The 17,738-nt window shown below is 41.0% G+C and overlaps 1 protein-coding gene across 1 annotated transcript in view; it reads left to right on the top strand.

The window, feature by feature from the left end:
• The first annotated feature begins 1,194 nt into the window (after positions 1–1,194).
• The window catches only part of tab3 (TGF-beta activated kinase 1 (MAP3K7) binding protein 3), a 48,001-nt gene continuing 31,457 nt past the window's right edge, over positions 1,195–17,738 (top strand). Inside the window, exons 1-2 of the mRNA XM_061883071.1 lie at positions 1,195–1,353; positions 5,411–5,595. Coding sequence (XP_061739055.1) covers positions 5,497–5,595 — 99 coding nt within the window. The 5' untranslated portion in view covers positions 1,195–1,353; positions 5,411–5,496. The remainder of the gene's footprint in view (positions 1,354–5,410; positions 5,596–17,738) is intronic.

Below are 17,738 nucleotides of genomic sequence, written 5' to 3'. Positions count from 1 at the left end.
TGTGTAATAGACTATTTATATTATTCAGATATGAATAATGCTGTATATTAGACTGTATTTATATTATTCACATGTGAAAAATGCTGTATAATAGACTGTATTTATATTATTCAGATGCGAATAATGCTGTATAATAGACCGTATTTACAATATTTACAAATGTGAAAAATGCTGTGTAATAGACTATTTATATTATTCAGATATGAATAATGCTGTATATTAGACTGTATTTATATTATTCACGTGTGAATAATGCTGTATAATAGACTGTATTTATATTATTCTGATGTGAATAATGCTGTATAATCGACTATATTTATATTATTCACATGTGAATAATGCTGTATAATAGACTGTATTTATATTGTTCAGATGTGAATAATGCTGTATAATAGACCATATTTACATTAATTACAAATGTGAAAAATGCTGTATAATAGACTGTATTTATATTATTCACATGTGAATAATGCTGTATAATAGACCGTATTTACACTATTCACTTGTGAATAATGTTTTATAATAGACTGTATTTACATTATTCAGATGGGAATAATGCTGTATAATAGACTGTATTTTTTTATTCACATGTGAATAACGCTGTATAATAGACTGTATATTATTCACATGTGAATAATGCTGTATAATAGACTGTATTTACAATATTTACAAATGTGAAAAATGCTGTATAATAGACTGTATTTATATTATTCAGATGTGAATAATACTGTATATTAGACTGTATTTATATTATTCACATGTGAATAATGCTGTAAAATAGACCGTATTTACATTACTTACAAATGTGAAAAATGCTGTATAATAGACCGTATTTACATTTTTTACAAATGTAAAAAATGCTGTATAATACACTGTATTTATATTATTCAGATGTGAATAATGCTGTATAATTGACTATATTTATACTATTCACATGTGAATAATGCTATATAAAGACCGTATTTACATTATTTACAATTGTGAAAAATGTTGTATAATAGACTGTATTTATATTATTCACATGTAAAAAATACCTAAGTGTTTATTATTGTGAGCGAACTGTGGTGCCAAATTTCACCCAAGGATCAATAAAGAATTTTTTATTCCATTCAATTCTATACCACGCATGCGCGTAATTTTGACAACCCTATTTTTGAACCGCTTCCTGGTCCGGGAAAAAAAAAAAGCCAACTATCGCGAGAGCGCCGTCTCCTCGCGTGTAATGCAGCTCGGCGGCGGCCTGGCGGAATGTGAAAGTACAAGTTGTGTTGCTTCTTCTAATCTCTGGACTACACCCGCCGCGCACAAATCGGCCGAGTCTCCACACGCGAGGGAAGCTCTTTGGAAAAAATGGTAGGTTTTCCCGTCAAGTTGTCGGGATAGCATGGTTAGCTTAGCAACAGCCGAGCGTTTGACAGCTGAGCATGTAAACAGCGAGATGCTAATGTTAGCATCGCTAGCCACTACAGGTGCAGGTAACAACGCCACTTTTGTCACATTTTCACTTCTTGGGGTGTTTAGGAGGATTTGTTGGTGTGCGTGGGACAGTTTCATAGCCCACTCGTGTACTTTTGGACTGTTACACGCACGCTAGCCGGCTAACTAGCAGTGGCATATGTCGTCGTTTAAATAACTGAGATGTTCTTATTTAAACGGGGATAGCAGGTCCATTCTATGTGTCATACTTCATCATTTCGCGATATTGCCATATTTTTGCTGAAAGGATTTAGTAGAGAACATCGACGATACCGTTCGCAACTTTTGGTCGCTAATACAAAAATACTTCCCTGTACCGGAAGTAGCAGACGATGAGCGCGTGACGTCACGGATTGTGGAGTTCCTCACATCTGAACATTTACAATCATGGCCACCAGCAGCAAGAGCGTTTCGGGCCGAAAGAGCGACGATTTCCGCATTAAAATGAAATATTTGCGGATGAGGATAGTGAGAGTGAAGGACTAGAAAAAAAAAAAAAACAGGGCATTGGGAGCGATTCAGATGTTATTAGACACATTTACAAGGATAATTCTGAAAAATCCCTTATCTGCTTATTGTGTTATTAGTGTTTTAGTGAGATTATAAAGTTGTGCCTGAAAGTCGGAGGGGTGTGGTGACCGCCAGTGTCTCTGAGGGAAGCCACGTTTCTCAACGAGGCGAGGCGAAGGCAGCCGGTAGGGCCAGGCTGAGCTTTTTTGGAAGTACACACGGCCGGTCGCAGGAGGCAAGAGAGTCCGCAGCTGCCTCTTTGACAGCTGCACGATGAACGACGCAAGCTCCGCTCATGTCTACGGTAAGAGCCGACTTAATACCGCAATTTTCTCACCGAAACATGCCGGTTGACCTGTGGTAGGGAACCATGTTCGCTTGACCGCTCTGTTCCATAGTTAAGCTTCACCTTCGGGAATGTAACCAAGGAAACACCGGCTGTGTTTGTGTTGCTAAAGGCAGCTGCAATACACCGCTTCCCACCTACATCTTTCTTCTTTGACGTCTCCATTATTAATTGAACAAATTGCAAAAGATTCAGCAACACAGAAGTCCAGAATACTGTGTAATTATGCGATTAAAGCAGACTACTTATAGCTTGGATCGGGCTGGAAGAAAATGTCCACTACAACCTGAGACGTCAAACGCACGCGTCATCATTCCGCGACGTTTTCAACAGGAAACTCCAGGGGAAATTTAAAATTGCAATTTAGTAAACTAAACCGGCCGTATTGGCATGTGTTGCAATGTTAATATTTCATCATTGATATATAAACTATCAGACTGCGTGGTCGGTAGTAGTGGCTTTCAGTAGGCCTTTATTATTGTCTACTTCTCTCTTTCTCTACCTTTTCGGAGCCAAGTCACATTTTTTTCATTAAAAAAAATACAGAGGCACACCACCAGCAGAAAAAGGTTAAAAAAAATGAAACTCCACCACGTTGTCATGCCTTGTTTTTAGTTTGTTGTTGTTTCCTGTTTGTTTCCATCAATCCATCCATTTTTCTACCGCTTATTCCCCTTGGGGGCGCTGGTGCCAATCTCAGCTACAATCGAGCGGAAGGCGGTGTACACCCTGGACAAGTCGCCACCTCATCGCAGGGCCAACACAGACAACATTCACACTCACATTCACAGACCAGGAACCATTTAGTGTTGCCAATCAACCTATCCCCAGGTGCATGTCTTTGGAGGTGGGAGGAAGCCAGAGTACCCAAAGGGAACCCACGCAGTCACGGGGAGAACATGCAAACTCCACACAGAAAGATCCCGAGCCCGGGATTGAGCTCAGGACTACTCAGGACCTTCGTATAACCCAATTAGGTGAAATTACATAATCTCCCACGGCACACCAGACAATATCTCACGGTACACTATTGTTCCGCATTGTAGTGGTTGACAAATACTGGTCTAAAGTGTGGCCCTGGGCTTATTTTGAGTCTCTCGTTTTATTTAGTGGCCCCCGGCCATTCCCTTGTGTAATAATTCAGTATTATTGAGATATTTGTATTGTTAACTAAGATGTATGTTTTGTTCATATAGCTCACCATATATTGAACTGTATTTGGAAGTGCATTTGTCACAGTGTGCAGGTAAAAAAGGTATCTAATGCTTAAACCAAAAATAAACAAAATGTGAGCGACCATTAAAAACAGGAATGGAAGCTTAGGGATGGCTACGCAGAACGAAACTACAACTGAACTCACTACAAAGTAATGCTGGATGACAGCAAAGTCTTACAGCATGTGGAGCATAGATGGCGTCCACAAAGTACATCCGTACATGACGTGACAACAATGTCCACACAGAAGGATAGCAACAACTGAAATAGAAAACAAAGCAGGTGCGGGGAATAGTGCTCAAAGGAAAAAAATTAAACTGCAACAGGAAAATACCAACAAAACAGGAAACGCCACCAAAATAGGAGCGCAAGACACTACATACAAGAAAACACCAAAACAAGTCAAAATAAGTCACAGCGTGATGTGACAGGGTGACAGTACTTTGAGTCAAGTACAGTGATGCATAAGGATCTTTGACTAGCTTTTTTGTAGTAGATCCTTTAAAACATCAGCACACTTGTAGTATAGAGGATCTTTGACTAGCATTTTTCCCTTAGGGCCTTAAAACCGCACAATACTCCAGTTTTATAGACAATCTTTGACCAGCTTTTTGTATTAGATCCTTTCAAACCACAGAACTTGTATCATATAGAGGATCTTTGAACATTTTTCCTTTAGTGCCTTAAGAACAGGGAAGTAAGTACTTATGTCATATTGTGGATCTTTGACTAGCATTTTTCAAGGGGTCTTAAAAATATTAGACACCTGTTACACAGGGAATCTTTGACTTGTTATTTTTGCAATTTTTCTCTTAAAACAGCAGAGCACCCCAGTTATATAGAGGATCTTTGACTTGTTTTTTTTTAAGTTGGTTCATTAAAACAGCACAGCGCCCCTGTCATACAGAGGATCTTTGACTAGCTGTTTCCTAAAAAACAGCAGAGTACTCTTCTTATATACCGTGGAAGATTGTTGGCTTTTTTTTTTGTTACTGGTCTCTTCAAAGAAAAGAGAACTGTTAGGTTCAAACACTGATGACATCTATTAAACAAGTCAAGAAGCAAGGAATCAAACATAAACAGAATTAAATTTAGCTCAATTGAGGAGAAACGCATACGCTCTGACGAAAGATTGTACGCCTCTTTTATTTGGACTTTCCCTGATTACATGGCAACAGCTGTTTCTAAGGGAGGGGGGTCGTAAACAGCCATCGCCGTTGGTTACAAAACAGTTCAAAGAAAAGGTGCCTGGAGGGGGATCAGGGGCATTTGTAGATCTTGGATCAAGACAAAATCTTCCTGTGGGTTACAATACATCAAAGAAACCGACATCCTCATGTTGCTCCCCATCCTTCACAGTGGAGTTTTACAAGCTTTTTCTTGGTAGGATCAAAGACCGATTTTGTCCTCTCGCCGGGAACTCATTGAAACACAAAGTTTTGTGATAACTTCGATACAATTATTCTGCCAATAATAATTGGGCTTGTGTTTTTGCATGTTGTCCCTGCAACAATAGAGTGCTCCTGTGGTTGGTTATGCTTTATATTTATATTCAACAATTGCAACGACGACTTTTTATTGTCAATATCGAGTTAAATTTTTTTAATGATTTCTGCTGGTGGTTTGCTTTTGGATTTTTTCAAATAAAGAAAATGTGTGTTGGCTCAAAAAAGGTTGAAAAACACTGGTTTAGTGGATAAAGTGCATTTCAGGCTCCTTTTTAATTAAAAAAAAATAAATGTGAAAAGGTTTTTCTCCCCTTCACAAGACATCTTTCGGGGTATGGCAAACACTCCAGCACGACACGTTTATCTTCACGCCGACCGTAACAACATTTGACGTCTGTCTTGCACGCCCTCACAGCCTCCCTAGGGGATGAGACTCCATCGTTGATATCAGTGTCTGCGGCTCTGGGATCGTTGACAACCTTGGCTGCGCGTTGGCTCAGGATGGCGCATGGAGGACCCCCGCTTGACCACGTCCTGCAGGACCTCAAGCAGCGCTTCCCAGAGATCCCAGAAGGGGTAGTGTCACAATGCCTTTTGCAGGTACATGCCTAAAACCCCTAAACCCCGGCATTACTTTCATAGTAGCCAAACAAATTGTATGTTAGTGTGAATTATTGTTTCTGTGCCACCCTATTTCGGTCTTTACCTAACCGTCTGGCGTCGTTTTCATCGTGCATGAAGCCACAATCGCCCAGCACTTGATTAGGTACACTTGCACAGTCCAAGTGAAAAATATGGTCCTTGTAGACAAAAAAAAAGTGTTAGCAACTTGCGTTCAAACCCCGTTTCCATATGAGTTGGGAAATTGTATTAGATGTAAATATAAACGTAATATAATAATTTGCAAATCATTTTCAACTAGGGATGCACCGAAATGAAAATTTGTGGCCGGAGCTGAATAAAATTTAAACGCTTGGCCAAAGGCCGAATACCGAATAATGAATGCAGTTTTTCACAATTTTTTAAATATTGCATAAATAGCCTAGAATAAATATTTAGACATGTTTTTCAAATAAAGTAATTTTTTATTGAATATTGACATTTTTTTAATATTCCAGTAGTCTTTGCTTTTCAAAAAAAGCACAGTTTTTCATTTATATTAGGCCTTCAAACAAAACATGCATTCCAAAAAAAAATGAAGTGCATTAAAGTGGATAAATCCACAACAAATGAATTATTGTCCTTTTGGCAAAAGTCTGCTTAGCCACAGTAGATATGCTAATAATGTAAACAGAAGGCTTAAGTAAATCTCAATTAAGTGTGTGCTTGTAACCTCATACACTTATACAGGTAGCCTACACAACAGGCTAATAATGTAAACAGAGGCCCCACTAAATCTCAATAAGTGTGTGCTTGTAACCTCATACACTTATACAGGTACACAACATTGTAACCTCATACACTTATACAGGTACACAACATATCCCAACGTCACTGCACGTTGGTTGATTGCGTCACCGCGTCAAAAAATTGCGTCACACGCCACTATTCGGCCTTCTTTTTAACTCATTCCACCGAAGGCCGAATGTGGCTTTTTTTGCCATATTCGGCCGAATATATTCGGTTGCCGATTAATCGGTGCATCCCTATTTTCAACCCATATTCAGTTGAATATGCTACAAAGACAACATATTTGATGTTCAAACTGATAAACATTTTTTTTTTATGCAAATAATCATTAACTTTAGAATTTGATGCCAGCAACACGTGACAAAGAAGTTGGGAAAGGTGGCTATGAATACTGATAAAGTTGAGGAATGCTCATCAAACACTTACTTTGAACATCCCACATGTGTGCAGGCTAATTGGGAACAGGTGGGTGCCATGATTGGGTTTAAAAGCAGCTTCCATTAAATGCTAAGTAATTCACAAACAAAGATGGGGTGAGGGTCACCAATTTGTAAACAAATTGTCGAACAGTTTTAGAACAACATTTCTCAATGTGCTATTGCAAGGAATTTAGGGATTTTACCATCTACGGTCCGTAAAATCATCAAAAAGTTCAGAGAATCTGGAGAAATCACTGCACGTTAGCAATGATATTACAGACTTTTGATCCCTCAGGCGTTACTGCATCAAAAACTGACATCAGTGTGTAAAGGATATCACCACGTGGGCTCAGGAACACTTCATAAAACCACTGTCAGTAACTACAGTTGGTCGCTACATCTGTAAGTGCAAGTTAAAACTCTACTATGCAAAGCCAGAACCCATTTGTCAACAATATCCTGGCTGGCCCCGAGCTCACCTAAGATGGACTGATGCAAAGTGGAAAGGTGTTCTGTGGTCTGACGAGTCCCCATTTCAAATCATATTTGGAAACAGAGGACGTGGTGTCCTCCAGAACAAAGAGGAAAAATAACCATTCGGATTGTTATAGGCGCAAAGTTGAAAAGCCAGCATCTGTGATGTTATGGGGGTGCATTAGTGGCCAAGGCATGGGTAACTTACACATCTGTGAAGGCACCATTAATGCTGAAATGTCCATAGAGGTTTTGGAGCAACATATGTTGTCATCCAAGCAACATTATCATGGACGCCCCTTCTTATTTCAGCAAGACAAGTGTTACAACAGTGTGGCTTCGTAAAAAAAGAGTGCGGGTACTTTCCTGGCCCGCCTGCAGTCCAGACATGTCTCCCGTTGAAAATGTGTGGCGCATTATGAAGCGTAAAATACGACAGCGGAGACCCCGGACTGTTGAACGACTGAAGCTCTACATAAAACAAGAATGGGAAATAATTCCACTTTCAAAGCTTCAACAATTAGTTTCCTCGGTTCCCAAACGTTTATTGAGTGTTGTTAAAAGAAAAGGTGATGTAACACAGTGGTGAACATGCCCTTTCCCAACTACTTTGTCACGTGTTGCAGCCATGAAATTGTAAGTTAATTATTATTTGCAAAAAATAAATACAATTTATGAGTTTGAACATCAAATATCTTATCTTTGTAGTGCATTCAATTGAATGTGGGTTGAAAAGGATTTGAAAATCATTGTATTCTGTTTATATTTACAACTAACACAATTTTTCCAACTCATATGGAAACGGGGTTTGTACATTTGTAGTGTAGTTTGTTGGTTGCTAATAGAGGAACTGAGTGTGATGCTAGTGCTACAAAGTGTGGAGTTTTAAAGGAATACTTCTCTCTGTCAATGTATAAATGAAGAACTAGGTTGGAGCGAGGGCTGGGCAATATGGCCTTTTATTAATATCTCGATATCTTTAAGCCATGTCACGATACACGATATTTATCTGGATATTTAGCTTTCGCCTTGAATGAACACTTGATGCATATAATCACAGCAGTATTATGATTCTATGTGTCTAATTTAAAACATTCTTCTTCATACTGCATTAATATATGCTACTTTTAAACTTTCATGCAGAGAGGGAAACCACAACTAAGTCAACTTATCAATACTGTATTTATTAAACAGTTATTAAGCAGTGGCACAAACATCCATGTCATTTCAAAACAAAATGCAAGATTGTCAGACATTTTAAAACGAGCTTTGAGTGCACTTTTGTGCATGATGTCACTAAAATGTAATCAAAACAACACTGAATTAAAGTGCACTTTTTGTACAGAACGCCACTACAATAGTTTAAAACAAATAAAGTGCACTTTTGTGCATGATGTCACACAAGATATTTCAAAAACTGTCAAATAAAAATGAGCTGCATAATAGGAAATCAAGTAGTGTATGTCCTTCACTATGTGGTAGGTTCCTGCAGACGTTATCTCCTTCTGTTGTTGACTATTTTTTTCATACAGTGTTGATCTGGAAATAGTTTCTTCGGCATTTTGTTGGTGTGACACCGAACGGAGATGTTGACATGCGGAGTTTCAAGCACTCCTCATTTTCTAGCGGGTGACTTTTCAAATAAACAGATAGATAGATAGTACTTTATTGATTCCTTTTGGAGAGTTCCTTCAGGAAAATTAAAATTTCAGCAGCAGTGTACAGAGTTGAGATCAAATGATGCTACATTAGCAGTGGTGCTACTTTTTGTAGCAACGCTTTTGCCGCATAATTGTCTAACATCTTCCCGCTTGAAGCCAAACCACCGCCAGATGGTGGACCTCCTGCTGTTTTTCTTGGGAATTAATTCTTCCTTCATTTGTTACCAGATTTGCACCTTCTCTTTCTCTTGTATTACCACTCGCAACACTATGCTAACATCACAGCTAACGTTACCATGTCGCTACCTCTCTGCTCCACGGGAGCGTGTGACGTTGTACACGTGACGTATGTCACTTGTTTTAAGTCTCTGTGAGAAGGAGAGACAAAAAAGAGTGAGAAATGCCCGCAGCTAAAAGCAACCGCGTGAGAACGTATACTCGAATACCACGATATAGTCATTTACTATATCGCACAGAGAAAAATCCTGCGATATATCGAGTATATCGATATCTCGCCAAGCCCTAGCTGCTAGTGCTACAAAGTGTGGAATTTTAAAGGAGTACTTCTCTCTGTCAATGTATAAATGAAGAACTAGGTTGGAGCCTAAGGCCATGTCCACACGGATACTTGATAAACGCATACCGCATTTTCTGCACCATAGGGCGCACCGGATTATAAAACGGGTCCATTCAGGTCTGTTTTCATACAAAAGGCGCACCGGATTATAAGGCGCATTAGAGGGGTCATATTAGGATTTTTTTTCTAAATGTAAAATACTTCCTTGTGGTCTACATCAGTGGTCCCCAAACATTTTTGCACCGCGAACCTGTTTAATGTAGGCATCATTTTCAGATAAATACAGTAAAAATAAGTGCATGGAAAATACAACTCACTATAACGCTGAATTAGTGGGAGCCCTGGGCTTCTTCCTTAGCAATGAGTTGCAGATTGAAATCCGCCTTGAGCTACAATCTGTCACATTTATATTTTATATGTTTATTAATGTGCATTGTATTTGTCACAAAGCTATAACACGGGTAGGGAACCTATGGCTCTAGAGCCGGATGTGGCTCTTTTGATGACTGCATCTGGCTCTCTGATAAATCTGAGCTGACGTTGCTTAACACGATAAGTACTGAATAATTCCACTTGTAATCACAGTGTTAAAAATAATGTTCAAAATATAAAACATTCTCATGCATTTTTAATCCATCCATTAGTTTCTACCGCACCTGTTCAAGAAGTTGCGTTAATGGTAAGAAGTTATTTATTTATTATTGGTTAGTGTGTGGCTTGTCCTCCTGGGGGTTCTTCAGACCACCAAACACTGACATGAGAGCCTGTTTCAGGGTTACAATATTCTTTTATTTTTCAATAAGTCTCTCAGTTGCTTTCCAGCAATAGTATTTCCAGCCCCAACCCAGTCTCTCCTCCTGGCTGCTGCTTATAACAGAGCGACAGGTGATTAGATGACAAGGCCCAGGTGGGCCATCCACGCACCTGTCGCTGCAGGCCACGCCCCCTCCACTCTTAGCTTCAGAATAACAATGTTATTACAAAGAATAAGAGACCTATTATACTCTAGAAATGTTGGTCTTACTTAAAAATGCACATGTTTAGTTGTGTTCAGTTTAAAAAAAAATATTATATGGCTCTTACGGAAATATATTTTAAAATATTTGGCTTTTTGGCTCTCTCAGCCAAAAAGGTTCCCGACCCCTGCTATAACAAATGGTAACTTACTATGAGGATTGTTGTTGTACATGTATAAACAAGTGTCCTGTGGGACAGGCAAAAGTTTAGTCGGAGAAATTGCAGTCGTTAAAAAATTATTTGTTTTTCTGCGGCCCGGTAGCAAATGCGTCACTGTAGACCAACTGTGGTCTACATAACATGTAATGGTTGTTCTTCAGTCCAAATGGTGCATGGATGATGTTTTAAAGATCATCTTCAAGTCGCTTTCTGACAGTCTCCTCTGGAGGGGCTTATTTACATGTTTTGGATACGATTGCTGTCGGACCTCCAGCTGATGGGACAACTTTGACAAGCAAGACTTTTTGCTCTGCGTCACAAGAAATGTGCAACATTATCTCATGTTTTTAATCCTTATGTAACGACAGATCATGACGTTAACTTGTGTGTTGCTTCCATTTGTGTAAATGGTGACGGGCGCGACCGAGCAATTAAAAAACAACTATGAAGTAGCATCTTCCTTGTAGTGTGTACTGAGGTCTAAGACAATATACACATGTAATATATCATTATATCCTCTTTGTAGTGTGTACTGAGGTTAAAGACAATATACACATGTAATATATCACTATATCCTCCTCGTCAATCAATCAGTTTATTTATATAGCCCCAAATCACAAGTGTCTCAAAGGGCTGCACAAGCCACAACGACATCCTCAGTTCAAATACCACATAAGGGCAAGGAAAAACTCACAACCCAGTGTGAATGACTATGAGAAACCTTGGAGAGGACCGCAGATATGGGTGACCCCCTTCGCCCCCAGCATAGAATAGCATAATATTGTGAAAGTGCCGTCCATAGTGGATCTAACATAATAGTGAGAGTCCAGTCCATAGTGGATCTAACATAATAGTGAGAGTCCAGTCCATAGTGGATCTAACATAATAGTGAGAGTCCAGTCCATAGTGGGTCTAACATGAATATTGTGAAAGTCCAGTCCATAGTGGATCTAACATAATTGTGAGAGTACAGTCCATAGCGGATCTAACATAATAGTGAGAGTACAGTCCATAGTGGATCTAACATAATAGTGAGAGTCCAGTCCATAGTGGATCTAACATAATAGTGAGAGTCCAGTCCATAGTGGATCTAACATAATAGTGAGAGTCCAGTCCATAGTGGATCTAACATTATAGTGAGAGTCCAGTCCATAGTGGATCTAACATAATAGTGTGAGAGTCCAGTCCATAGCGGATCTAACATAATAGTGAGAGTACAGTCCATAGTGGATCTAACATAATAGTGAGAGTCCAGTCCATAGTGGGTCTAACATGAATATTGTGAAAGTGCCGTCCATAGTGGATCTAACATAATTGTGAAAGTCCAGTCCATAGCGGATCTAACATAATAGTGAGAGTACAGTCCATAGTGGATCTAACATAATAGTGAGAGTCCAGTCCATCGTGGATCTAACATAATAGTGACAGTCCAGTCCATAGTGGATCTAACATAATAGTGAGAGTCCAGTCCATCGTGGATCTAACATAATAGTGACAGTCCAGTCCATAGTGGATCTAACATAACAGTGATCACCCCCTGGGGGGTGAGGGGAGCAGTGGGCAGCAGCAGTGCCGCGCCGGGGAATCATTTATGGTGCTTTAACCCCCAATTCCAACCCTTGATGCTGAGTCCCAAGCAGGGAGGCAATGGGTCCCATTTTTTTATAGTCTTTGGTATGACTCGGCCGAGGTTTGAACTCCCAACCTACCGATCTCAGGGCGGACACGCTAACCACTAGGCCACTGAGTAGGTTTGAATGCGTTGCCTATTGAGACAGTAATCATTCCTAGGATGGTTTCACCTGACAATGACTTGCAACTGCACCCGCAATTAAGTATTGACTCAGCAGCACCTTGGTCATGTGACGCTGCCAATGTTTTTCCTGACTCTGATTTGGCAGGTAAAACACACCTTATGAAAACTTTTAGTGGGCAATTTAAAGTAGCTACCAATTGTGTTCTTCACCCAAAAATGTATTGTCTGCGTACAGCATAAAAACTAACGCACACAATCTTTTGTATGCATTTTAAATAGTAAATAAACTCTGGTAAAAGTCACCTAACAATAAAGTCAACAGGGGTTGCCCTATTCCACCTATAAAGTGCTGATAAACCCTCCATTTAGGTTTTATGAACAAAACCAGTGAAGTTGTCACGTTGTGCACATGGTAAATAAAAAGAGAATACATTGATTTTCAAATCCTTTTCAACTTATATTCAATTGAATGGACTGCAAAGAGAGGGGAGTGCTCAGAGAGTATGGGGTATCGGACTGTCTTATTGTGGCGGTCCGCTCCCTGTATGATCAGTGTCAGAGCTTGGTCCGCATTGCCGGCAGTAAGTCGGACACATTTCCAGGGAGGGTTGGACTCCGCCAAGGCTGTCCTTTGTCACCGATTCTGTTCATAACTTTTATGGACAGAATTTCTAGGCGCAGTCAAGGCGTTGAGGGGTTCCGGTTTGGTGACCGCAGGATTAGGTCTCTGCTTTTTGCAGATGATGTGGTCCTGATGGCTTCATCTGACCGGGATCTTCAGCTCTCACTGGATCGGTTCGCAGCCGAGTGTGAAGCGACCGGAATGAGAATCAGCACCTCCAAGTCCGAGTCCATGGTTCTCGCCCGGAAAAGGGTGGAATGCCATCTCCGGGTTGGGGAGGAGACCCTGCCCCAAGTGGAGGAGTTCAAGTACCTAGGAGTCTTGTTCACGAGTGAGGGAAGAGTGGATCGTGAAATCGACAGGCGAATCGGTGCGGCGTCTTCAGTAATGCGGACGTTATACCGATCCGTTGTGGTGAAGAAGGAGCTGAGCCGGAAGGCAAAGCTCTCAATTTACCGGTCGATCTACGTTCCCATCCTCACCTATGGTCATGAGCTTTGGGTCATGACCGAAAGGATAAGATCACGGGCACAAGCGGCCGAAATGGGTTTCCTCCGCCGTGTGGCGGGTCTCTCCCTTAGAGAGAGGGTGAGAAGCTCTGCTATCCGGGAGGAACTCAAAGTAAAGCCGCTGCTCCTCCACATCGAGAGGAGCCAGATGAGGTGGTTCGGGCATCTGGTCAGGATGCCACCCGAACGCCTCCCTAGAGAGGTGTTTAGGACACGTCCAACCGGTAGGAGGCCACGGGGAAGACCCAGGACACGTTGGGAAGACTATGTCTCCCGGCTGACCTGGGAACGCCTCGGGATCTCCCGGGAAGAGCTAGACGAAGTGGCTGGGGAGAGGGAAGTCTGGGTTTCCCTGCTTAGGCTGTTGCCCCCGCTACCCGACCTCGGATAAGCGGAAGAAGATGGATGGATGGACTGCAAAGACAAGATATTTAATACTCAAACGGAGAAACTAATTTTTTTTTTAGAATTTAATGGCAGCAACACGTTGCAAAAAGGTTGTCACACGGCGTTTTTACCATTGTGTTACATGGCCTTTTCTTTTAACAACACTCAGTAAAGGTTTGGGAACTGCGGAGACACATTTTTGAAGTGGACTTCTTACCCATTCTTGCTTGCTGTACAGCTTAAGTTGTTCAACAGTTTCCCTTCTGTTATTTTAGGCTTTAAATTGTACCACACATTTTCAATGGGAGACAGGTCTGGACTACAGGCAGGTCATTCTGGTACCCGCACTCTTTTACTATGAACCCATGCTGTTGTAACACGTGGCTTGGCATTGTCTTGCTGAAATAAGCAGGGGCGTCCATGATTACGTAGCTTGGATGACAACATATGTTGCTGCAAAACCTATATGGATCATTCAGCATTAATGGTGCCTTCACAGATGTGTAAGTTACCCATGCCTTGAGCACTAATACACCCCCATACCATCACAGATGCTGCCTTTTACACTTTGCGCCTGCAACAATCCGGATGGTTCTTTTCCTCTTTGGTCCGGAGGACACCACGTCCAGTTACCAAAAACAATTTGAAATGTGTATTTGTCAAACCACAGAACATTTTTCCACTTTTCGTCAGTCCATCTTAGATGAGCTCGGGCCCAGTGAAGCTGGTGGCTTTTCTGGGTGTTGTTGATAAATGGCTTTCGCTTTGCATAGTACAGTTTTAACTTGCACTCACAGATGTAGCGACCAACTGTAGTTACTGACAGTGGTTTTCTGAATTGTTCCTGAGCCCATGTTGTGATATCCTTTACACACTGATGTCGCTTTTTGATTCCTGAGGGATTGAAGGTCATGGGCCTTGCCGCTTGCGTGCAGTGATTCCTCCAGATTCTCTGAACCTTTTGATGATATTACGGACCGTAGAACCTGAAATCCCCAAATTCCTTGCAATAACTGGTTCAGAAATGTTGTTTGTAAACAATTTGCTCAGACATAATAGTCTTAGTACCGTCGTATATTTGTTGATACTTTGCTTACTTATGGGACATGAGTCACATGGTTGTCTTACGTCAGAACCGGGAGTAGTGAAATCAGTTGTTCACCCAGCGGGTTTATCCTGTGTGATAGAAGTTATTCTTTAGCTGCTGCCTTTTTTCATCAAGAGTTTTATTATGTTTGATGCAAGAAAATGTCCGATGCGTTGCAACAGTCCGCCTTAATGCATTGTTGCAGGGCGACGATTTATGAGCATTGCGTGTTTGCAAGACGAGCGGGTGTGACGCAAGGCCACGCTCGGAGGGTGTGGCCACGCTGCGAAGAGAGGTTGAAGAGAAAGAGGCGAGGCATATTCAGGTGTTAAAATGCTTGCCTGATCAGTTTAAGTAGTAATGATTGTCACACACACACTAGGTGTGGTGAAATGTGTCCTCTGCATTTCACCCATCCCCTTGTTCACCTCCTGGGAGGTGAGGGGAGCAGTGGGCAGCAGCGGTGCCGCGCCGGGGAATAATTTTTTAAGATTTAACCCCCAATTCCAACCCTTGATGCTTAGTGCCAAGCAGGGAGGTAAAGGCTCCCATTTTTATAGTCTTTGGTTTGACTCGGTCGGGGTTTGAACTCACGACCTACCCATCTCTGGGCTGACACTATAACCCAGGGGTGCCCACACTTTTTCTGCAGGCGAGCTACTTTTCAATTGACCAACTCGAGGGGATCTACCTCATTTATATATATCATTTATATTTATTTATTTATGAAAGAGACATTTTTGTAAACAAGTTAAATGTGTTTAATGATAATACAAGCATGTGTAACACATATAGATGTCTTTCTTTCACGAAGACAAGAATATAAGTTGGTGTATTACCTGATTCTGATGACTTGCATTGATTGGAATCAGACAGTAATGATGACAACGCCCACATTTTCAAATGGAGGGGAAAAAAAGTTGTCCTTTCTGTACAATACCACATGAAAGTGGTTGGTTTTTGGCATCTAATTCATCCAGCTTCCATACACTTTACAAGAAAAACATTGGCGGCAAATTCCGTAGCTTGCTTGATTGACATTCACGGCACCCGAGGGTCTTGTGAGATGACGCTGGCTGCTGCCAGTTCATTATTATGAAAAAATGACCGAGAGGAAGGCGAGAAACACTTTTTATTTCAACAGACTTTCGCGCCGTCCCTTCCGTCAAAACTCTAAAGGCCGACTGCACATTTCCTATCTTCACAATAAAAGCCCTGCTTCATGCTGCCTGCGCTAACAAAATAAGAGTATCAGAAAGCTGGCGTGCACAAGTGATGTGCACGCCAGCTTTCTGAGGGATCGCTTGTGCACGACAGTTTTCCGAGACTCTGTATTTAGTTAGCGCAGGCAGCATGAAGCAGGGCTTTTATTGTGAAGATAGGAAATGTGCAGTCGGCCTTTAGAGTTTTGACGGAAGGTACGGCGCGAGAGTCTGTTGAAATAAAAAGTGTTTTGTCGCCTTCCTCTCGGTCATATTTTCATAATAATGATCTTGCAGCAGCCAGCGTCATCTCACAAGACCCTCCGGTACCGTGAATGTCATTTAAGTGACGTCTTGGTGAAGATTGATGATCACTCATTTTTAGGTCTATTTTTTTTAAAAGCCTGGCTGGAGATCGACTGACACACCCTCCGCGGTCGACTGGTAGCTCGCGATCGACGTAATGGGCACCCCTGCTATAACCACTAGCACTGAGTAGGTAGCAGGTCTGTTGGTAGTTCTCTGGGTGGGAGTGTCATAATTACACCTTATTTTTTTCTGATATTTTTGCGATCGACCGGGAGGGTCTCAAAGATCGACAGTCGATCGCAATCGACGGGATGGCAACACTTTATCGAGAATTTAGAGGCCATGCAGCATGTTATAATGGCAACATAAGCTAGTTAGCTGTCTGTGATCACGGCGCGACTAATAGTAGTTCCTTGGCGTTAGCGCTTATAATAACAATATTACTCATACTTGTTTAATAATCAGGTCAGTTGGGAGGTTTTGGATGTTTTTTAGAGGTCTTTATGGGCGCAGTAGAGTAATCCCATCAAGATCTAATGGGATTACTCTACTCCGCCCATAAAGCCCTCTAAATTGGTAAACATTTATTCTCAATCAAGTGTCGCCAACCTGTCGATCGCGAACGACCAGTCGATCTTTGGGATCCTCCCGGTCGATCGCAAAAATATCAGAAAAAATTAGGGATTCACCGAAATGAAAATTTGTGGCCGAAGCCGAATAAAATTTAAACGCTTGGCCGAATACCGAATAATGAATGCAGTTTTTCACAATTTTTTTATATTGCATAAATAGCTTAGAATAAATATTTAGACATGTTTTTCAAATAAAGTAATTTTTTTATTGAATATTGACATTTTTTTAATATTCCAGTAGCCTTTGCTTTTCAAAAAAAGCACAAAGTTTTTCATTTATATTAGGCCTTCACACAAAACATGCATTCCAAAAAAAAATAAAGTGCATTAAAGTGGATAAACCCACAACAAATGAATGATTGTCCTTTTGGCAAAAGTCTGCTTAGCCACAGTAGATATGCTAATAATGTAAACAGAAGGCTCAAGTAAATCTCAATTAAGTGTGTGCTTGTAACCTCATACACTTATACAGGTAGCCTACACAACAGGCTAATAATGTAAACAGAGGCCCCACTAAATCTC

Source organism: Nerophis ophidion, linkage group LG22 (genome assembly GCF_033978795.1).
Source record: "Nerophis ophidion isolate RoL-2023_Sa linkage group LG22, RoL_Noph_v1.0, whole genome shotgun sequence".
Classification (NCBI taxonomy): Eukaryota; Metazoa; Chordata; class Actinopteri; order Syngnathiformes; family Syngnathidae; genus Nerophis; species Nerophis ophidion.
The sequence above is the reverse complement of the archived record's forward strand: the minus strand, read 5'-3'. Positions and strand labels throughout refer to the sequence as shown.